This window comes from Drosophila suzukii, chromosome 3 (assembly GCF_043229965.1).
Source record: "Drosophila suzukii chromosome 3, CBGP_Dsuzu_IsoJpt1.0, whole genome shotgun sequence".
Taxonomy (NCBI): Eukaryota; Metazoa; Arthropoda; class Insecta; order Diptera; family Drosophilidae; genus Drosophila; species Drosophila suzukii.
Genome location: NC_092082.1, coordinates 1,471,647 through 1,494,877, shown reverse-complemented (window position 1 = coordinate 1,494,877; position 23,231 = coordinate 1,471,647). Strand labels below are relative to the sequence as shown.

Below are 23,231 nucleotides of genomic sequence, written 5' to 3'. Positions count from 1 at the left end.
CGCCAAACTCATCTATTTATATTTTCATTAGGAAAAACATTGATTTAACTTGAATATTATTAACGGAAATATTTATTTCTAAATAAATCTATTTATAAAAAGGTCATGGAAATATAAGCACGTATAAGTTCATACAATATTGTTTAGTTGTATAGCCTTTTTCCTCTAAATATCATTGTTGAGTCTAATCAGGAGATTTGGTATTTATAACAATTTTGAAAGATCTTACCATTTTTAAGTTTTGTATATAAAAATCCCTTTAAAGGGCATTGCTTCATAGCTTTTAAACCTAAGCACTACCCACCGTTTATTGTCCTGGCAGCACCAGCTGATTTCCTCTCTTCAGGACCCTCTCTTCCGGAATCTTCTGCGCATGCGCTTCCTTGATCCTGGCTCTTTGGTCGAGCCGAAGTCGTCCTGTCTTTTCCCCCGGGTCCTGTTTTCGTGACTAGCCCTTGCCGGCGGCGACAATTCCGGGGATCTGACGGGGGAGTCCTGGCGAACAGCTGGACTCGAGGACAGAAAGGAGGCATCCACTGGGATAAGGACAATGGGACAGACGCCAAAGTCGCGAAACGCTGGCAACAATGTTCGCCAAAAGCTCTTCTCTCATCGCTGGAGGAGAACAAAGTAAATCAAGGATGGAAATCTTCAAGCCGAGGAGTCCTTTCCTCCTTTCTTTTTGCTACCCCTCCAGCTGATTATTTTATCGGCATTAGTTTTGTTTAGTTCCCACACAGACAGGTGGCTGCATTCATTCCCCAGGTGAAAATGTGAGGAAAAGAGAGTGAAGGACTTTCGGGGGAAAACTGCTGACAGGCACTTTCCATTTTATTTGCGCGCATTATGGCAAAACACGATTATTGAGCGGGGAAAAGGGCGCGAAGTGGGCGTGCTGTTCAAAATGGATTGCTCATACGCACCGTTGCACCCTTGGGAACCGCCGATGTAATGATAGGCTTATTTCCGCCAAATTGATGGATACTGCTTTTGCGGTTCACATTTATACAGAGGGACACGCTTAGGCTAATTAAAAATTGTGCGAACATAATTTTGGGGATTTTAATTAAAATGTGAGGGAATAATCCTTAACAGCCTTCACAAGTTACAAGTATAACGGCCATTAATTTCAGTTGATGTCCTTGATAATTTTCTGGTTTAAAATTGTGCAAATGGACAGTTAAGTCCAATTAAAAAGTATGGAAAAGCAGGCCAAAATAATATTATTTTTGGTTTTCAATTATCGATTGCTCATTAATATTTGTGAAAATAATCCTTAATCGTATTTGCCAGTTACAAGACGAGTGCCATTTAATTGAATTATAAAGCAGCTGATGTCCTTGACAACCGAATGTATAATTTGATTTAATTAATATGGATTAATATATGGATTTCATTATTCACTTTCATTTTGTATGGTACATTTTATTTATATTTTACATGAGAAAATACAGGCAATCCTAGGCATAATTTAATTAGGTTTACTAGCTAATTATCAACAAGAATTTTTTACACTTACGCAACTAAGCTAAGAATACGCGAATTTAGATCGTTCAGCTGTGAGTGCTCGACATTCACATTCCCATTCACTTTCACTTTCACCGGATTAACCGACAGTTCAGCCCAGCTAGTAAATCACTTAATCGCATGTGTATCCCTATACGGAGTACGGATTCTGGGTAACCATGGATCCGTAGATCCCCCTAATTGGGCTGCACCTCGCAGACGAAGTAGGTCTCGAAGCTGCAGGGCGAGTCGTTCCACTTGAGGCCCTTGCCATCGCGGTTCCACAGCTCCAGGCAGTTCTCCTCCTCGCCGTTCTCGTACCGGAAATTGTTGGGCTCCCCGGCGTTCCAGTTGGTGAATGTGATGGGTCGCCCGGTGGCCATCCAGAAGAAGTTGCCCTCGTCGGCCAGGTCCGTGCCGGAAATCCAGAAATGTTCGTGGCCCAGGCCTGGAAATTAAATGAAAAGCGCTCGGATTATGCTTGAGGAACTTATGTATGCAAATTGTGTTTTTTTCCGGTTGTTTTCTAGTATGGAAAGGTATATAGATTTAGGGGAAATTCCTGTAGTGCCCTGGCATCTATTTATAAAATTCTACCCCATCGAAACTAAGAATCAACGCAAAGCCAAGTCCTCTGGAAACAGAATAGTCATTTATAAAGGTAAGAAAAAGTATGCTACAAAAAAATGGTATGCTATAAAAACACAAAAGAAAAGATAGATAGATATAGATATATAAAATAAATAAATAATTAAAATAACTAAATTACTAAATATGTTATGTCTCTCTGACAGATATGATAAAAACACAAAACAAAAGGCGGCTAAAAGTATACTACAAAATATATCTAAGCTCGAAAAATCTAATTACATTTGTGGTAAAATAAGTTAATTAAAATCCTGAATCTTATAGATTTAATCTGATTTACTGCCCACAAAAACTCAACCCAAATTGATTAGGTTACAGCCTGGTGGAAAGTATTAAATTAAATCTTTCGACTGTCCGACGGAGCCAATCAAAACATCTTTACCCTGACAAAACACAGGCAGTCTGACAGCTGGACAGCTGCATTCATATTGGCACAGACTACTCGGCGTGCAAAAACTGAAATCGGTCGAAAGCCGATCAATATGACAATAGAGACCCGGCCAGCAAACAAAGGCATTTGCAAATGCCGCAGGAATGGAACCGGGGGAATTGTGAGCTGGACTGGACACTACAGTGGACTTTCTAGTGCCATAATACACGGAAGTTGGTAACCGAAAACCCATAGGAAAAGGGGTCGAGATCGGGGAGTGGGAGAATTGGAGATTGGGAGCTGGAGTAACGAACTCCGGTGCACTTTCCATTGCATAAATCTCCATAAAAGCACACATGGCAATAGACGCAGACAAACGGAAAAAGTGAATGTTGCACATTTTTGTTGAAAGCTGACCGCCGCAGGGCCATGGGCGAAAGCCACGCCCACTCACGAATGGGGGGGGAAAATAACAATAAGCTTTGAAGGGTTGAGCGCACTTTCTAGGCTACCAAATACCCAGGGCTATAGTTACTGTGTATTTAAATTGTTGCAATGGATATAAACATACTTTTTAAAGTATTGCCAATCTTTATATTAGTTCATATATCAATAAATATGCAACTGAAAATGTAAGATATTTAAAAACACCTTTGAAAGTTGTCAAAAAGCATGCATATATTTTGATTTTGATGAAAGACGATGTTTGAAAACACTTTTATGAGGTGCCCAAAAGCATGCTACAGTCCTTATATTGTAGCATACTTTTAGACACTTTTTCAAAAGATTTTTATAATGTAGAAATTTAAATAATTTTTTCAACTGCAAAATTGATTAGGGTGAAGTAAAATTTGTGTAGCATACTTTTAAACACTTTTAACAGAGATTCTATTTTACTAGAGTTATCAATTAAGCTTTCTAAGCAACATATTTCACAGGAAAGCTCTTGATTGCCCCCGACATAAAATGCCATCTCGGCACGCTTCTCACTTTAATCAGTTTTCCCTGCGAAATCGTTTTTTCAGCTCCTTCGCCAACTTACCAAAGTCACGTATGTGCTTCTCCAGTCTATCGTTCTCTTCCTGTGATGAAATGCTGGCCAGATGCATGCCGTGGTACCGGCAATATTGTGTGGCTTTGAACCAGTTTGCCTGTAATGGAAAAGCGAAAAAAAACACACATGGAATTGAATTGAATTGAATTTAAGATGCATGCCAAGTTAAAGATTATATAATTGTGTTTGCGCAATCGGTTGACCCAGTTTCCGAGAGTCGAGAGATCTCAATCCTGCGGCAGCCACTGAAAGGTGCCATTCAATCTCGGTGCCCCAACAGCCGACACTTGTCAATAAAAAAATCACAGAGATTTGTTTTCTCCTAGTTTTTTGCGGCCAGGCACATAGATACCAGAATGTGTGAAGGGGGCGGCATTGGTCACGCATTCGCATGGAAATCGAGTTTATCTTCGGATCTGCGTGGGTGTTGTAGCCAATTAGTGTTGGTTTCTGTATCCGATGCGGTTGGCCTATCTAAATGTTATCAGGATCGAAATTGGCATCGGAATCTGAATTGGTTTTGGGCTATATGGCGAGTGGCCATATCCTGTCCGCCCCGCCCCCAAAAACAACATATTCAATTAACTCTAATGGACTTTGGCCATTGGGTCATTAGCAGGAATGGATGGTTAGCGCACAAAAAATCGGATGGTTAGTGGGGCCATATATCTCCTGCTGTGAGCTGATGTGCACATAAATCGATTACGCAACTATCCATCCTGCAAGCTGCTTTCCCTTCGAGAGACTCTCCCCCGCTAACTTGGCTTTAATTGTATTAGCCGTAATTGTGCGCGAATAAACGCGGGAGATGCGGCATCCTGCCATCCCGACGTGCCACATGTGGCATCTACCATCCAGCCAAAGGTGGAAGATGGAAGGTGTTTAATGCCCTCTCTTGTCTTTCTCTCGCCTGAAAGTGTTTATTGGGCTGTAAAAGGTTCATCTCGCCCCGCCGAGAAGTCAATTAGTTTGGTGTGCCAGGGCTCACAACAAAGCCAGTTCCTTGGCTGCCTTAAATGGCCCGGAATTCTGCTGTCAGGGAAACTGCAGAAGGTTAATGCCTTGTCTGACTCGCATTTTGATTTTGGTCGGGGAGAATAAAGAAACCTAAAGCAGTTCCAAAGGTTGTCAAGGTTCTGACAAGGTTAACTTGCACACAAAGTCTTTGTTTGGTTTAGAAATATAATGGTTATCCTGAGGTCACGGAATTTCAGCTTCTCATGGAACACTGGGTGGTTTCAGAGAAATTAATAGAGGGAAATTACCTTTAAAGATCTCTAAAAGTATGCAGCAAAAAATAATATCGTTTTTCATCGGACTATTATGTTGCATACTTTAAGACGCTTCATAAGTTATTTTCTTTTATAAATTTATGGTTTTACCTAAAAAGCTAAAAGTTAATTAATAAAGAATGACTTAAGAAATGTGTTCTACGACGATTTCTTCACTATATTCTAGTCTAAAGGGTTAGGCACAAATTTTTGTGTTAATCAAATTGCGACCCACAAAATTCTGTTAACTCATTTGCAATAGGCAACAGCAACCAATTAGGCGTCTGAAGTTTACACAAAACTCAATTGAGTGGCAACAAAATATTGGCCGTGTTGTTAATGTCATTAGCACAGCTACCTCAACACATAGCCCACCTCCATCTCTCAATTAGCTTTGATTTGATTTGCGCCTGCGTGAAGTCCAAAATGACATTATGCCTCCGACTGCCGCTGTGCGGTTGTCAAGTCTTATTTTCCCCAAAAAAAATTTAATTGCTTCATTTGCATATTTACACACGAAATGAATTTGCATTAAATTGCTCATATGTATTGCATAACATGTGCCCCTGCCTAAAGAGAGTGAAAAAACCCAAAACTGAATGACTTTTGAGATGTATATAAAAGGCTGCGGTAGAATTCTTAATTAGATATTCCCATAAATTATCGGAAAACACTTTGGAATCGAGATGCGTGGTTAATTAACTGGGCAATATGAAAAAAGAAAGAAAACCAAAAGAAGGCAAAAGAAAAAGAAATATAAAAATTAAATATTTAAACTTTCTGATCTGTTTAACGAACTTGGGAATGCTCTAAAAAAAGATCACTAGCTATAGAAAACCGTTATGTTATAACTTGTTATGTCGCATTAATTATGATAATTTTTGAAGTCGTAAAGATAATCACAATAACAACGAATATTCAAATTATTATTGACATACAAGAACTTTGAACTGAACTTAACATTCCAGGAATTATAATAGATAAACTTTACTACCATTTCTTTAAAAATATTATATAATCTCAGCTAGAGAAAAAACAAAATAAACGATTCCTTAATTAAATTCCAATTAATTAAGCAGAGTCGTAAAGATAAGCACAATAACAATATATATTCAAATTTCAATGGCACTGATAAAGACGACATTTTAAGTGAGCATCAACATCTTAAATCCCTATTTCAGTTAGAGTAAGATCAAGTAGAACAAATTAAAAATTAAATTCAAATTAAAGTGCCAACCTTCTGAGCTTTTGAGATGCTTAAAATTTTAATCGCTTTGACAATTGGCTGGGCAATTGTGGGTGTGGGAGTGAGCGGGACAGATGAAGATATAGATAGAGCGAGGTACCGTTAGAGAAAACAAATTTGGGAATATTTATGGGTTTCCGGTTTGGTTTTCTGGGTGGCTTTCGGTATTCACTGCCTAATCAGCCGACTGGTTGGAGTGAGATGGATTTTTTTAGTTAATTAACGAGCTAATAATTAATTCGTTTCTTTGATTATCCCGGCGGCAGAATGCAAATAGAATTGTTTTATTTACACGCTCACTCAGAATCGTTTATAAACCAAAATATGCAGCGAAAGTTGATTAAATATTTATTTATTTGCTTTCTGCTATTCACTGCAATTAAAGCGTTCAAATGTCGAATTAAAATTGTGGAGATTTATTTGTCATCGCCTGGGTTTAAAAAAGTAACGAAAACATTTTTATTATGCCTAGCAATTGAGAGATTGTGTTTGGGCTTAAACGGCATTTGTTTGGGGCGATTCTGTTCTGGTTTTTAAGTGAGATATTTATTGAAGGACTGGCTTGTTGTGAATTTACATGCATGATTAAGACTTTGGAAATTCAATTGACTAACAAAAACTAAAGCTTCCCACGTAAAATTTATAGTTTGCAATTTAAGAAGACAAGGTTCCGTTAAGCTAGGAAATCTATTAGTACGCCAATCCAACCTCTATAAATCCGGCATTTAACCTCTTCCTGAAAGACCTGCCCCATTGATTAATATTAACGATATGCACGCGATTATTTTACAATGGTGAAGCAGCTTTAATTTTATGGCTCTACCTTTAAAGTTCAAGGAGACGCAGCCATGCATTTTTATGAATATGAAAATATAATTCAGTCTGACGTGGAACCAGTAAAATAACCAATTTTAGTATAGCCACACCTTCCGTCTCTTTCTATTACTCATACGGGCAGTGGTCAAAAACCGATAGCGATTTTACGAACGCCTTTTTGATGCTTTGACTAATTCGTTTTTAATATGAATAGCCGCTTTACTATCGGTTTTACTATATCCACTGATCAGTGACCAAGCACGCGCCTTTTTTTGATACCCTAGATATCTTCATTCATGGTCGATTTGTTGGGTTTTTTTTTCCTTCTGCTTGGTTTTATGTTTCTGTTTATGTTTATCGGCTTTGTTTTATAAGATGACTTTGGGCTCAGTTCTTAGACTGGTTTACCATTACCATTACCATTTATATTTCAGTGAAAAAAACTTTATACAGTTGAATGATCTTATGCATTTGAAGGATCTCTAGCTTTTAATATAAACTGGATATAGACATTTTAATAATTTAAATATATAATTTTAAATTTTCTGTTAATACCGACGTTACTAATCACATTATAAGTTTTTAATAAAAGTGGCTCATAATTAAAGAAACATTTTTGACTCTTGCATAATTTTTGTTAATTAATATTCGGTGTGACTAATTTTATCGATATGGTGTTGATGTTATATCTCATCAAAGAAGAATATGATGAAAGGTAAATTTGTCAATATTATTAAGAAGAAAGAGCATGTTATAAAAACACAAAGCATGATTATATAATGAGATGTAAAAAGCCTACAATCCTTATTCGCTGATATGTAAGACTATCGTTTGTTTGGTAATGTAAATACCCCTAATGTAAACGGAACATCCCAGCCAAAGGAAAGGTTTTAAAATGCAGATTCTGGTTTTTCTCGCCCACACCACAGACCAAACCAGAAACCTGCTGACCAGTGTAATATATGAAGTTAAGCTTCTTTAACCGCCCGGCTGTGATATTCCATATGCATATGCAACCATCTTGCAATCAACGGCAGCTGAGAAATCGGAGACCCATCAAACCGGACTTGTGGAACCGTTGGCTCCGTTGGGTCAGTTGCATTCGGTCGGTGGCTTTTTGTTTATGAACCGTTTTGTGGGGCGTGGAATGCGGCTCACCTTGAAGAAGATGCCGAGGTAGTAGCGCTTCTCCCCGAGTTTCAGCAGCGGCATCGTCCATTTGTTCGGCGTGTACTGGGACTCGTCCACGCAGTTGGGGCAGTCTAAAAATAGAGATCGGAAAGGATGGAGGATTAAAAAAGGCATATGGCAAAATATGGCAGCGATCTTAACACAATTCATGCGAAAAACGAGGCACAAATGGGCTGGGTGACGTCTCGACTTAAGGATAACTAAAAACCCTTCACTAAAATACATGCAGAAAAATTATATAAAATGGGGATCAAAACGAAATTAATTTAAATAACATACATAAATAAATATTTATTTTAATATTTATGACATTTAATTTTATGTTAAACATTCTATAAATATGTTGATGTCTTTACAAACATTTCCTGATAAAGCGTCTTTTGCCATCTCGAGATCATTGACATTCTTCTTGCTACATTGAAATTTTATGCAAACCTTTGTAATAAAAAAATCTATAAACACTCAAAATATACGACATTTATGTTACGGATATCTAGTTTCTGTGGCACTTAAAATAAACGTATTAACCACCTGGTTAGTTCGTAAAATCAAAAGGACTTAAACTGGTTTGTTTAATGTTTGTTATATAAATAAAAATTATGATATGCCGACAATTCTTCCTCTTCTTCTTTTGGTTTATAAGCATTTATGAGGTAGGTTGCCTTGTGCTTGATTCACACTTGATCGTAATTCGTCTATAAATGTGGTATTGCCAAAAGAGAAAATCATAAAACTATAAATTATATGGGGGCATATAATTTATAGCACCAGAGTTCTTTCTTTCACTTTTCGATTGACTCATCCCCTGACTAATTAACTGTCGCATAAAACCAATCTTAATTTGTGCTTTTAAATGCCGAACCCACCTTAAACGGCCATCGTATAGACCAAGTGGACAAAAGACTTTAAGACTAATTGCGAACGAGGCGCGAAATGTTTGTAGTCCCCAGATTGAGTTATGAAAGTCTGTCGGATGTCAAAAGGAAACAAATTCGAGTTGGGAACTGGTTCCCTTTTGGAATTCTCCGAGAACCAGTTCGACTTGTCCAAGTGAGTTAAGCATAATCCGCAGTGACGCACTCCAATCCAGCTTGAACTAGAACTCATTTTGGATAAATCCAAATCAAGGTCTGGCCAATCTATTGTTAGATCTTAAGTGTGTGAAGGTCACTTACGGTATATTCTTCCCAAAATAAAAATCATAAAAAAAGCGAAACGGTTTCCCTTTGTTTTGTAACTGTCTTTCCGCTAATGTTTATTAATTAATCATACGCCATGTCTGCCCATCTACATCCACGAGCATTCTGCAAAGGCCTTGCTGAAACTCATTTTTTGTTGATGGCGATTGTCGAATGCTGCTGATATATGAAGGGGCGTAGTACAAGGGGTTCACTCCAAAAAGAAATAAATTTACTTTGAACACCGGGTCAAGTCCGTGTGAAAACATGGACAAAAAGCAGTTAACATTTTGACTCCATCGTAAACAATGCAAAAAGGCGGTTTAAGGCAATGTCCGAACAATGCGCAGATTTGGCAAGAGTTTTAGGTGTCTGGGAGTTGGCTAATTGCAAACTAAATCTTTTTTATAAAGACAAATTAGGGGGAATATTTTAAGAATTAAATCTTGGGAATACCAAGTTTTTAAAGGGAATATTGTTCAAGATTTATTGTCTGTCTAAATTATCTAAGATTCAATCACTTGAATTTTACTTCAGTTATATGCTTAGGCTGACAAAATTAGCCAACTGTTTTGTTAAGATGATAAACATATTAATTTATTACCCCTGCTCAACAGATGTTAATTGAAAATCTTTTATGATTTATAGTGCTTGTAAAACATGACATTTATGCTATTTGGTGTTAATTAGTTAAGTATTCATTTAAAAAAGCGTTAACAAAGATTTTCTTACAACTATAAAAGATAATTTACAACTATTTTTTGTTAATTGATAGCTAGGGGATTCACCTTGTTGTGTAATACATTTTATCACCTATTGTTTTTAAATTGAATCCTCTACTTTCACTGCAATCTGCAGTATTTCATCATGGAATTAAGGCTTCTCTGTTAATTAATTTTCCTGCCTTGTAAGCAAAATTAAAGACCGGTTGACCAGCCGAGCTCTTCCTGTTTCTCGAGTCCATCTTTCCTCAACCCTCAAAATAATCAAAAGACTGACTTGAAACAAATTAAAGGTGCCAAATTGATTAAGATCCGAACAAACATGAATTTTCAAGTTTGCTGCAGCTGTCATTCGCCAAATAACTTCAAAGATAACCGTAAAATGAAATATATATTTATTCATTGATTGTTTATTAATGTTTAAGGCAAACACTATTTGATTATAGTTTCCCGAGTGTAGAAGCGATTTATCATAAGAGTTATAAACCTGTTTTGTCTTTAATGGCGATTACGCAGAATGCCGAAAAGTCAATGTCAATTTGTTAACTTTTCAAGAACTGGTACTGCTCCTTTATCCCCCTAAGCTGCAAAATTAAATAATATTTATTAAGCATTCTTAAAAAGAATCAACAAAAATATAGACAGACATATGCAGTTTATTTTCTAAAACTTTTATATGACATTTAACCACATTTTTCACTGTCGCTTTCTGCCAAATACAAATTTTGGGTTGAGGAATATTTTCGTGTTTATGCTAATTATCTTGGACGTGCAAAAAGACAAAAGAATATTAAATATTTCAATGGGTTTTTTTCTACTACTTTAAAGTTTATGATTGGGTTCATAAATGTTATAAATTCTTTTATTTTTTAACAGCTGCAGTTTGTTTAAACTTTGTATTAAACAGGTAAGCCTTTAAGATTTTGCACATAATATAGTGCAAACATATGTTTTTTGAGTGCATATAATTTATTTTTTTTACCATATTGATTCTCCTTTTAAATATTTAGCCCTGACCTTCAGTTCACTTTTTGCTGCCTTTACTTCGATTTCAACCTAAATTGATCGCCTTTTCCAGTGATTTATATTGGCTTTTGTATAAATTTATTTTTCCCTTGATGAGTGGCTTGTGTCAACGAAATTGCTTGTTTTATTACAAACATTTCAACGGGCAACAGAAAAGGCAATAAAAATGCAGGCAGGTGCACAAATAAACATTTGACTAATTTCGATCCAAATGGCCAGCGAAACCAAAAACCAGAAAAGGCCAAAAACAAATCGAATTGGGCCAAAAACAGAGAGCTCGCTATAAATTTAAATGGAATGTCATGGCACAAACGGTAGCTGTCCAAACATCGTTTATACCAAATACATCATCCATTTTGGCTCAAAACTCCTCTATTAACTTCCTAACTTCACACATCCCAACCAAACGACCAACCAACCCAATTCGAGAAAGTGAAAGTGAGTTAACGCTTTGGGTTCGCTTTTTGTCAGGATTCCTTTATCGTATGTGGGTTATGCAATGGGTTGTGGATAGCTTTTTTTAGAGTTTTCAAAACCTACCCGCTACAGGACCTGGAGCTTTGTTCGGCGACGCCATTGTCCTGTCCAAAATGCATAGCATTTGGAGGGAGATTATCACAGTCAAAACGATATACTTTTGCATGTTTCCAAATATTTTATTTATGAGCTATATGCAAATGTGGTTTTTTCCGTTTTATTTTTTGCTTTACACACTTCCGCACACTTTTACCCTGAAAATTCCGTAAAATATTTGTAAAATGTGTATCGAAAAAAATGTTGCTTTTGTTTATCAACGCATATTTTAATCGGTCGTTGGTTGACTGGTTCGAATTATGAATTATTTTAAATACAAAATAGATGCTTATCGCATGAAGTCGAAAGTTGGCAAAATGCGGAGACGGAAACTTCAGTATTTTGGATCGTATTAAATGGTGTGCGCAGGCGTGCGCCCAAACTGACCGTCGGCTGTCGAAGAACTAACTCTGTCGGCTTAACTTGGCTCAAACCAAGGCAGATTTCGGCGGGTTTCTCTCAGAGATGCGGAGAAGCTGCCGGAGAAAACCACTCAGAGAGATCTTCGGAGTTGGTTAACTGGTTTGAGAGAGTCCAAGATCTCCGAAGACTCGAAGACGAACTTGTTTGGCGAAAAAGCGAATCGGGACCCGAAAGATTAACATCACCCGAGATCGACCATACATGGTTATTCATATGTGGCTATGTGGATGTGTGGATATGGCCAACGGTCGGCGGACACTTGCGGTTGTTTGTCAAACACTTGACACAACCTCAGCTGGAGATCGAGAGCTAGAGTGGCATCTGAAGCCGATTCGGAATCTGAATCTTAAGCCGAATACGAAGCCTCACCAAGGTGAAACGTGCCGCGAAACGAACCCCAAACCTTTAAAAAGAACGCTCTAGCTTAAAGACTCGAATGAGAGTTACCCGGTACCAAAGATCTACTAAATATACATAGAGAAAAAGAAAGAAAAGCATTGTTTTATTCGATTTTTAAATAATTTTGATGAGATTATAATTAAATACTAAAAAAGAGATTAAATCAAGTGTCACTATTGTATTAGTTCATTAAAATAATCAAGAATATGGGTTCCTACTGTATTACTGTATTCTGTTTCAAGTAATCTCAACATAGATTACCCGGTAAAGGAAAAAAGCCGGAAGACTTAAAAGTACCAATGACTCACTGGCTAATTAAATAAATATTAATGAACTACAGATAAAACAAGAGAATTCACATAAATCTAAGCTAACTTAACATACTCCGAAACTACCGGGTGCAAGCCAAAAAGTGGAACCATTTCAAAATTCTGGTTTCACTTCTGCGGTTTTTGGATTCCCCCCTCGGATCAGATCTGTTCTGTTCTCTTCTCCGTTTGGTTTGAATTCTGATCTGGGTTCTCGGATTACGCAATTTCACCCCGGGATTGGATGCATTTCGATAGGTGGGCTCTGAATTTGGTGTGCTTATAAACTGGGCCGAACTAGAAAACTTCACATCTCTCTGTTGCTGGCCGAATTTCTCGACAGCGACCTTGAGCTGCAGATGATGAACTAGTTTTTGGCTTAGATTGTTTGTTTCTCCAGCTGCTCTTCATTCAGCGAATGCTGGCTTGCGTGTGGTGTCTCAGGTCACACATTGCGTATACGCGATGTTTGTCAGATACCAAACAGAAGTGAAGCGAAGATAAATGGTGGGATAATAATAAGATGAGATCAACAAGGTGGGTTTGGAAGATTCGCTTTAAGGAAGGGGTTATTTTGAAGATGTGGAAGAAGCAATGTTTTTTTTCAGTAAAAATCCTTTATTCTTTTCTTAGGGCTTAACATTTATTAGTAAAATTTACCTTATGGTTAATACTAACTTTATACAATTTTCTAAAATTTAAAAATCAAATGACTTTATAATTAATTATTTTTTGGACAAGTTAACCTCGCGATAAAAATAATTTCAGACAGATCTAATAGCACAAAATATAACCATTGCAAAACATTTAAAAAATAGCTTGCGAAATTCCATCTTAAAGACTTCATAATTTCTGAGATTTAAACTTGAAGTTCTTTACCAAATTGTAAAACCATTAAGTTCATAAAACATATTGTGCCGGCAATTAAGAGTCGGCCATAAAAATTGATTGTCCCGCCGAAGGGGACAAAAACTATTGACAACTTTTTGCGGAAAATGTCAGCAGCAGCTGAAAAAGATTCCAAAATTCCAATTGCAGATGGGAGGGAAAAAGAGCCGGAGGAAAACGCATCTGCAATGGCCGCAATTTGTGAAGAAATCCGCAAAACTGAGTCCAAAAACCAAGTGCCAGCCACTTGTTGCATGAAAAAACCACTTCATGTTGTCGCCCGGTTGTTTGTTTTTTTCTCGGCTTGCTTACGTGATTTAAATACATTTTTTTCGTCTCCTGGTATCTTGTAAGCGGCATCGATTTAATTTCGAAGTTCTTCAGGGGTGAACTAATTAATTAATTGGAAACAAGCAATCGGTGACACAAGAAACGATTCAGAGCTGCTTAAAGTTGAATGGGAATTTATTCAGATTTTCAGTAGTTTTATGTGCAACACGCTAACCAAACCAGAATAGAGAAGACTTCGGAAATATTATATAGGCGACGAGTTCATTGCTATCCACTAAAAACCAAGGCCACAGCTGATGGAGATCAAAATTCTTCGAGGGGATTCACCGAGTCGGAAGTGATTTCAATATTTACAAATAACTTAAATTACTATAAATTATAAAACCATTAATTGTCATGAAGCTGCTGTTAATTTGTGGATATATTTTAATAAACTTAACGATATAATAAGCCATGTGCTAATGACCCGTGGGGACTTGCATAAATTTTCTGAAAATAGTTTTCGTAAGCCATTCTTGGAATCAAGAGACTCCCCTGATTTGACCCTCGCATGTGATTTGACTAGGGTGAATCCCCCGAAACAAAAAATCAGCGGGCAAACCTTCATCATCTCGATCTACGCAATGAATGGCCTCTGGTGGATCTTCAAACACGTGCTTTTACAATTCGTTTGACGCTAATGGATTGAAAATATAAATTCAGATTTTTATGTCAATATGAAATACATTGTTTGTTGGTTTAGGCGGATTCTTGAACCAGATAACTGGTTCCAGTGGAGTTTTAGATGGTAAATGGCGCCTATTGGCGGTGTTCTATTTTTAATGGTTAAGATTTTTTTATTAGGAGAAATATATAGAAAATTTGAATTTAAATTATTAATTTTTAAACACCCCGATAGCAGCTTGTTAATTAAAACAGCTTCTTCCCCTTAAGATACAAGGTACAATAATTCACTTCCGTTTTTTTCAAAACCCATTCTTATCTCAAACGACTGTCGCACTGAATTTAAGAGATTCGCTAACAAAGTATCCTCAACTAGTTCTCGACTTTAAAAAGTGGGTGCAATGTCTCCTCGACTTCAGTTTTATGGCAGCTCTTTTGTTTCACATTCTTTAAGACTCGTGTGTGGGTAATAAATTTTAATGGTTTGACGTTTAAGTTAAATAAAATCCCGTCATCGAACTACTTCTAGAGTCGTCTTGATTCGATTCGACTCGATGCGATTCGATTCGTGGTCATAAAATTTTGCTCAGGGTTAAATCGGTGCGAAAAAAGGAGGGACGGTAGGCAACCAGTTTCGACCCTGGGTTAAGTGAAATAAAAGCTTCATAAATTTGCCAATTTTTTCGTTTTTAAATTGTGTAAATAGCCTGACAAAACGAGGCTCGTCTGATATGTTATGTAAACACCCCGATGCAGCCCGAGGCCATTCATCATACGCACTGTGGTCCCGGAGGCGACAAAGCGATCAGTGCCAACAAAAAGCTGCGAAATGCAAATAAATAATGAAGGAGGGTAATGCTTGAAAGGTGCGGGTAATGAGTTGGAATAGTTCCACTGATAGTGGTGTGAAATAAGGTTTTAAATCAAGAGAAGAGGGAGGTAAACACATACTAAACATGATGAAAATACAACAAAATAAATTAAACACAGAATTAAATAAACCAACTAGCCAATAAAACAAAGTGTGGGGAAACGAATTCCAAAAGAATAACAAGAAGACAATAAATATAGCTCTATAAACTGAATAATACAATTATTTCAACCATTCCTACAGGTATGTATAAATATTTTAAAAATTCAATAAACGATTTAAGATAAAGGATTTTAAGAAACTGCAAGATAATTTTTTGTTGTCCCTTAAAAAGGCAACCTGAAAAACGCTTCGGAACGTTAATTGTAATTTTGAAGCCTCTTATGGAATTTTCACGAACTCAAAATGGAATGAAAATAAAACAACTTATCAAGGAAGGAATTGAAAGTGACAGCAGCTTGAGGCAAGGGAATTCTCCAACTTGCCTTAAAAACTGAAATAATTTTATGGTATGAGATAATAATTGAAACGATGCAGCGTGAAAACTGAACCGCATTGAGTGGAACTAAACAAATTAAAGTGGATTGATGGATGGACAGCGCGGCTAATGGCATAAGCTCTAAGTAATTTAGAAGGTGGGGTTTAACACAAATTCCATGCTTGATCACTTTATCAATAAACGCGTAAACGGGGAATTGATTGATGGATTTTAGGGCAATAAAGCAGTTTGCTTTTTAGATATTTAATAGGTATGTAACATTATCGAAGAGAGCTATTTGAATTTAAAGATCCGCTTGTATGTAATGTATACCTTAAAATATAAATATATGTAAATATTACTATTGGTCACTAGTGGTCACCATATTTATATGTAAGGGGTAAATAGGATATCTAAACTCACCAGCATCGACCTCGTTTTCGCTGGGATCCCGATCGAATATGTTGCCATAGTACTGGTCATGCTGCTCCGACTCCACGCTCTGCAGGGATTCCTGCACATCGTAGTCGAAGTCCTCCTGGTTGGCCTGCGGCTGCTGATCCCGCTCCCGCTCCTGATCCTGGTCCTCCTCCTCCTCCTCCACCCGCACACGCTTCCGGTTGTAGCCACCATGCCTCTTGGAGGCGGCGGCTGCCAGGCGGTTCCTCTGAGCTCCCCCACCGCTCCTCTTGAAGTTCCCACCATCAGTGGCCGCAAATCCTCGAGGACGAGGTCTGGGCGAGGGCTTCGGCTTGGGCAGGATATCCGCAATGGTGGGGATCTTCTGGTTGGCCGTGCGATTGGGAAACAGCCGGCGCTCCAAGTAGTTGGCAAATATCTGCTGCGTTATCTGATTCTGGCGGGCTATCTCGCTCTGATCCAGTTGGGCGCCTGCAAATGGAACCGCAATTAATCAGTGAACAAGTAGTCCCCACATGTGGGTCACTCCAAAGTATATTGGGCAACATTCCCGTCTTGATTTTTTAGGGTAATTACATAAAGTGCGGGACTGACAGCCCACGCTGAAGTGTTGAAAATAAAGTAATTAAAACGGAAACCCTAAAAACATAAACGAAGTACAGTTACCCTTGTGGGTAAATATCATACGATATCATACCCTAATAGCGAGTTAATGGGCACAGTTAGGCAATAGAGTGGTGATTTTTTATGCCCATGTTAGGGCATCATGATGAGCACGTCACTTGATGAACTTTTGATTACATCGTTTGGGCTGCGATGTGACACACAGACATCATTCAAAAAGTCTGGGAATCGGGGGAAGGCCCCTTGAGGCACCTTATAAAGTGTCTGATCGTGGCTCTTGAGCCTCACTTCTGCCAGATGAAAGTGAGAAGATATGGTATTGATTGAGTTCCCACTCGCCAAGCGTCATCACTTGCCATTTCATCTCCCCAAAAAACTGAAGTCTGTCAAGGTCGGAAAAAAACTTTTACTGCCCAGCGGATTGCAGTCGTTTTACGACCACTTCCAGTTTCCGAAGCTTTTCGTGATGAGTCCGAAATTGCCAAATAATTGATATAAATTTTGATTTTTAATCTGGCCCCCGATTGTGCCACTTGTGCCCCGCCCAGCCCTCAGCTCCTAATTTGAGTGGCATTTTGGGTTAAATTTATCTGCAGGGCGCAAAGAAAAATGCAGAAAAAATAAAGCAAAATTGATTACGCAATTAACGTAATGTTTTTAATATATTTTTAAATATACATCTTTTTGCTCACTGCTTATCGCCAGTTAAGAGTACAACATTACGCCGCAAAAAGAGTTGAAAATTCCGCCCTGACATTTGTCTGTGATTGAGTGGGGACATGAGCGGCTATCTGTTGGATTTCTGGGGGTTTTCGGGGTTTCAAGAGCAACGATGTCAGGTGAAACATTAAAGCCGGATTACCCAAAACAAGGCCTCTGTTCACTTGACTTTGTGCAGCGGATAATTCGGCGCTTTATCTGATTGCCCTCGGCCAATGGAATTGGACTCCCTGAATGGGCGAAGCACTTGGCAGCAAATCAGCTGAAAAGATCTTCATTTCTGATCAGAGGTTGTTAATCGAAAATCCGTGTCTTCAATAATTAAGTGAAAACTGTGAGGCAATGGATTGGAAAGCTGTGTTGGGAAAGAAAAGCGATTAAAAGCTTTTAGGCTTGGTTTTCAAAATATTTTGTTTGACTCGATTTTCTGTTGGGTTATTGCTCTGTAAAATATCTCTTTAAGTTTGGAAACCTGCCAGATTTTATTATTGCCCAAGTATTTTACTTTCATATTCATGTAAACCTTTAGTCTATAAATCTTCTTTAATTAAAGTTGATTTTATTAAGTAAATATATCAACAACAAAAATAATATTAAAAGATCTTTTGAACCTTATAAGTAATTGTAAAATAATTGATTATTCTCATTACACTTCAAGCTCATTCCACTCAATACAAATATTTGAAGTAATATTTAAACTCATCCGGCGGATGTGAACATTTTCCAATAATTTGCCAAGAATTAAGGTGCTTTGAAGTCCCAGCGGATTCGCAAGTCATCGAACAAGACTTTAATTTGGGCATTAATTACCAATCCAGCTGAAATTAGACTTCGTCTTTGAGGTCGCCATGGAAACGAGAACAAAAGGCAGCTCAACGCACTCGAACAAACTCGAGTTCGTTGCTCAGTTATTGTTCTTCAAGAGTCGGAATCCTTGGCTTGTTAACTGGGTATTATGCGAGATAATTTACGTGCCATTGTTGGGCGCCATTTACTGACCGATTGAAAGTCGGGCAGAAAATATGAAAACAGCCGAAACGTGATGGCCTAAATGCTCTTGAAGTTGTGAAGGGAAGAGGGGGAGTTCTGATTGCAATCGCCAATCGCTGATCTTGAAAGTGCACTCAAAGAGTGCATATATAAGAACCAAAAAAAAATTTGAAATGGTCTATAAAGTTTATTTTATTTATCCATTAAATAAATTGCTATTACTATTTTTTTGAAATATAAATTTATGTTTGATGATTATTACAAAGGATCCTATAGATCTCAAGTCTAAAAGGGGATCTTTAAACGTATTTTTTCCTGTGCAGCTGTCGATCGGCTGGGCATTCAATAACTTCACGACTTGGCGACCCAGTTGTGCCTCCGATGTGGCGATGTGTATCTATATCGGGCAACAACTATATAGCAGATACTTGGACCGGCTAATTGTCGTTTGCACAGGCCCCATAAATCATGACAACTCGCTGAGGATGTTGGCTTCGCCTTGAGTGAAAAACGAAGCTATCAAAGCGGTAAATCATTTCCACCAGCATCTGCACTCTGCAGTCGCTACTTTGTGGCCAAGAACCGTCGCAAAATGTATCTGTATCCGAAACTCTGGGCTGCCACAAGCCGCTGCAATTGCAACTGCAACTATTTGAGGGCCGTGCAATTGCAATTGCCGCTTGGCTGAAAAGAGGTCAATTAGCTGCGAGGAGTTGCCCAGAGACAAAGGATTTCGCAATTCCGCTCGCTAAACGATTGTTTTTTCTCTGATTTTTTCTGTTTGTGGACCAGCTTCCACATTCCATAAAGATTCGTTTTCAAACGCTTGCGCAATCGGCTGTATCTCTTGTTTCGGGCAATTACATGAGCAGCCAATGCGGCGTATACGTTACGCAGCTGACGGATTTCGAGCTGTGGTCAAACTTCTCTGACTGACGCACCCAAGGTGCTTAAGAATCGGTTTTTTATGTGATACATTAGATCATAACTCAGTTAGGTTGGCAGTCGTGGTTCAATGTCAAGCTGAAAGGCCTGAAAGATTTATTTATTTCTTCAATGCTGAAATGTGTAATTATATTCATAGGCTCAGGGGGATACCCTAGCAAAGTAGAAAATACTGGTTTATGGCAGCGTGTTGTATTGAGTGTTGTACGATGTTATTTTTGGTTCAATTTGTACTAATAAAATATTATAAAAAAAATTGATATGTTAAAGCTACTGAAAGTGTATTCCAACGTATACATAAATCTAAAACCAATCATTTTTGTTATCTTGACAAATAGGCCTCTTAAGTGGCAGGCCTCATGAGAGTATTCTTACATTTAAATACATACATTAGCATATTTCGTATTTTTGGAGATCTTCAGCTAATTTTTGAACATCGCGACAGGCGATTTGAATTCCCAATGCAAATCAAAATTCATCGCTGGCTTAATACCAAATAATTATTGATACAGGCTCGTCGAGAGGTTTTTGAACTCTTATTTTTTGATTTTGCTTTCGGTTTTTTGTTGGCCTTTCTAGACACATTAATCTTTTGTCCATTTTTGGGAAAAGGTTGTGGGCACGTGTTTGTCTTTCTGCGGCTTTTGTTGTCGCCAAAATGTCACGAGGTAAAAGACTATAACTTTGTTCTGAAACTCCTATAATTCTTTCCTTTTAATGCGTTTTCTGATTTGCGTCAGTGTTTTCTTCTACTCAATATTTCACTTTATATTCTGAGGTCACCGGCATTCCAATTTCAAAAACAAAGTCAAGCAGCGCAGCCAGAAAAGAGAAATAATATTCAAACTGGATTTCTTGTTTCGTTTTATGGTAGAATATTTATGCAACAAGAAGATGCGCATCGAACTAGGTGCTATAGATGCATATACATATAGGAATCGCAATGTATGTATATATACCTCAAAATGAGGGGCGGATTGATAAAGTCTGAGATTCGATTTCGCTCAGATAGAACTCATATGTTTATGATGCGAAAAGTTTAAATGCCAAATGGTGCATGGGAAACACAATTAGCATTTTAATAACAGCCAGAACAGATTTTGTTGAAATCAGCTTTTTTGTTGTAAAACATATGCAAAAATCACATGATGAGCTTGCGAATTGATGCTATGAAGAAACAGCAGAAATAAATGTATAGAGATTTTTTATGCAAATGTTCTTCTCTCTCATTATAAATTCTTTTATGATTTGTATTATTAGTAACGAAAAACTAGATTTGTTTGTATTTCCAAAACAAACGTTCACCAAAAAACATTTTTCTTTTCTTTGAAACTATAAATCGTATTGATTTTTAAACATTGCACATTATAAAGTTTTATGGCTATTAGTTGGGGTAATAATAAATTGCAAACTCTTGGGGAAATGACATTTCTATTTCTGTTCAATCTATTATTTTGCCTTCCTAATGCTCGCTAAACACTTTTTAGATTAGCAATTCTGGTTCCCTGCCTCCACCTCTTTATAGCCCACGGAACCCTTGAAATGCCACACAATTTCCACCTACATCGCCCACATTAAGACCACATTAAGGAAAAAGCTTGGTTCAAAGCAATCTGGCCAAGAGCAATTGTTAGTATTTGCAAATCAATTGACACAGCCTCTCGACGATGTCCATCACAGAGACTGAAAGACCGAGAGGCTCCGACCCTGACACGGATTTACCACAATGGGAGGCCACTTGGAGAAGTGCCTCAAAGGGGCCAAGTACTCACCTCTCTTATCACGGTCATTTCCTCCTCCGATATGGGCCATAATATTGCTGTCACTCGCATTCCCGCTGATGTGATTGTTTTGGCTGAGATGGAAGCCGTGTGGAATATTACTGATGGAGCTAACCACCGGTGTTTTGGTAACGGGTGTGTTGTGGCCGGAATCGACACTGGCCAACGATATGAGCACTACAATGATCGTGGGGCGTAACATTATCACCGATTTGTACTTTTCACGCCGAGTCTTAGACACCAGTAAAAGTTGGAAGTGCACTTTTGGGAGATCGCTTTCAAATGCACGAAACCGAAAACCGGGGAAAGCAAGTCGGTTATGGTATGGTATGGTATAACCTCCGATCCCGAGCTGTAACTAAAAGCCAACTGACCGATGTTGGTCTTTCAGAGGGTTCGTCTACCCAGATCTCTAGCTTATTTGGTATGCAGCTTCGCTTTCTAAATTATCAAATAATATCGGGGAAATGTTTTGTATCTCTCGGATCTAGTTTTAATATTCAAATACTTTTGGTTTTCACCGCCCAACTGTCAACGGTCGTCGGGGCGGGCTGGGTCTTTAAGTCGGGGCCATTAATTTGCGCCTTCGATATGGATTTTAAGAGCCAGGGTTCGATGCCTGGTCGTGAAGGCGAACGCGGATTAAGTAATCACCCGGCTAGATCTCCACTCAATTCACTTTCTTTCCGCTTTCGCAGAGAGACAGGGAGATGGGCTTGGATGGAGAGAATTGGAGTGGTTTTTCGGGGTCTCTGGGGCCTCTCGCTTTTTTATGGTCTGTCGTTAACCGATCTCAAAAGTTGCTCGCATTCGGGGCCGATCCGCCGAAGAGTTAGCATCTAGGCTGAGGCACCGCAAAGCGATATACACGATCTATACGATTTTCTCGACTCTTTCCTGCGATCGCACTCGCCGGGTTGACTTACAGACTAAAGCGTTTGAACGCAACTAAAACGAGTTCCTCGCTCGACTCCTCTCCGAACCGTCGATCGGTCAGCTGGCCCGATCGGCCAGCTCTCTCCTATATAATGTATCTGCGGTCTCTCGACTTGTTTGAGTTGACCAGACCAGACAGCCAGCCACGAAAATGCCGCTGCATCCAACGCCTTCTTCCGCGGCTCCTTCCCTCGGTTTCCCCTGAAGATTTCTGGCGGAGATGGGTCTCATGATTTTTAATTACAGGTGTGTAATAGACGAAGATGGTCGGAACGGATCGGCGTTACTGTTCTGCATCGCGAATCGGCTTTGTCAGCTATTTTTAGCACCTCAGCGGCCTTGACTGGGCAGTTAAAAACCCTTTAAGGGGGCTATATCATTTTGCGAAACAGTTTACAATGTATGAAAGCCTTAAGATATTTCCAATACAGTAATTTTATACAATCAAATTAAATTTTATATCCGATACTGATCGTACTTAATGACAAATTTAGGTGAATATTGTGTTCCTTGAATAATTTTATAGAGCTCAAAATTCAAAGCTGCATTTTAAATTAAAGATAACAGAAACCATAAAGCTGTCAAATATTATAATGCATACTTTAAGCCATTTTAAGATTTCTTAAGATTTCTTTTTAGCTCAATAGGGGGTATAAACTGGTTAAAGTTTGCAAAGCAGAAGAGCAAAATATTAAAAACAGACGAATAAATGGAAGTATAATAGGGTATATTCATTTTTGTGCAGGGTATTTAAAGCTTCGCAAAGGCAAAAGTCTGGTTTTTTTAAATAACCAAGGGTCTGGGTAACTTAATCCCTTACAGAGAGCTTACTCTGACAGGTCAGCAAATCTTCACATGCGGTTTTGACACCCTTGAAAGTAAAAGGACGCCAC

The 23,231-nt window shown here is 38.2% G+C and overlaps 1 protein-coding gene across 2 annotated transcripts; it reads right to left on the bottom strand.

The window, feature by feature from the left end:
- Window positions 1-1,404: 1,404 nt before the first annotated feature.
- Window positions 1,405-22,347, bottom strand: tfc (Brevican core protein triforce). 2 transcript variants are annotated; one of them, XM_017077864.4, is made up of 5 exons: window positions 21,394-22,347; window positions 16,346-16,813; window positions 8,070-8,173; window positions 3,567-3,675; window positions 1,405-1,954 (listed from the first exon to the last, which is right to left on the bottom strand). In XM_017077864.4, exons 1-5 carry the CDS (start codon window positions 21,602-21,604, stop codon window positions 1,704-1,706), a joined length of 1,143 nt encoding a protein of 380 aa, XP_016933353.2. In that variant the 5' UTR covers window positions 21,605-22,347; the 3' UTR covers window positions 1,405-1,703. The 2 variants fall into 2 exon arrangements, with proteins under 2 accessions (XP_016933353.2, XP_016933354.1); XM_017077865.4 differs by lacking the exons at window positions 16,346-16,813; window positions 21,394-22,347 and adding an exon at window positions 11,569-12,004.
- Window positions 22,348-23,231: the final 884 nt, after the last annotated feature.

Excerpts from the sequence above, each read along its gene's own strand:
- tfc (XM_017077864.4), bottom strand. The coding sequence starts at position 21,604 with ATGTTACGCCCCACGATCATTGTAGTGCTCATATCGTTGGCCAGTGTC. Across the intron at positions 3,676-8,069 it reads ACCTCGGCATCTTCTTCAAG|GCAAACTGGTTCAAAGCCAC; the intron begins GTGAGCCGCATT and ends TTTCCATTACAG. Across the intron at positions 1,955-3,566 it reads GAAGCACATACGTGACTTTG|GCCTGGGCCACGAACATTTC; the intron begins GTAAGTTGGCGA and ends TTTAATTTCCAG.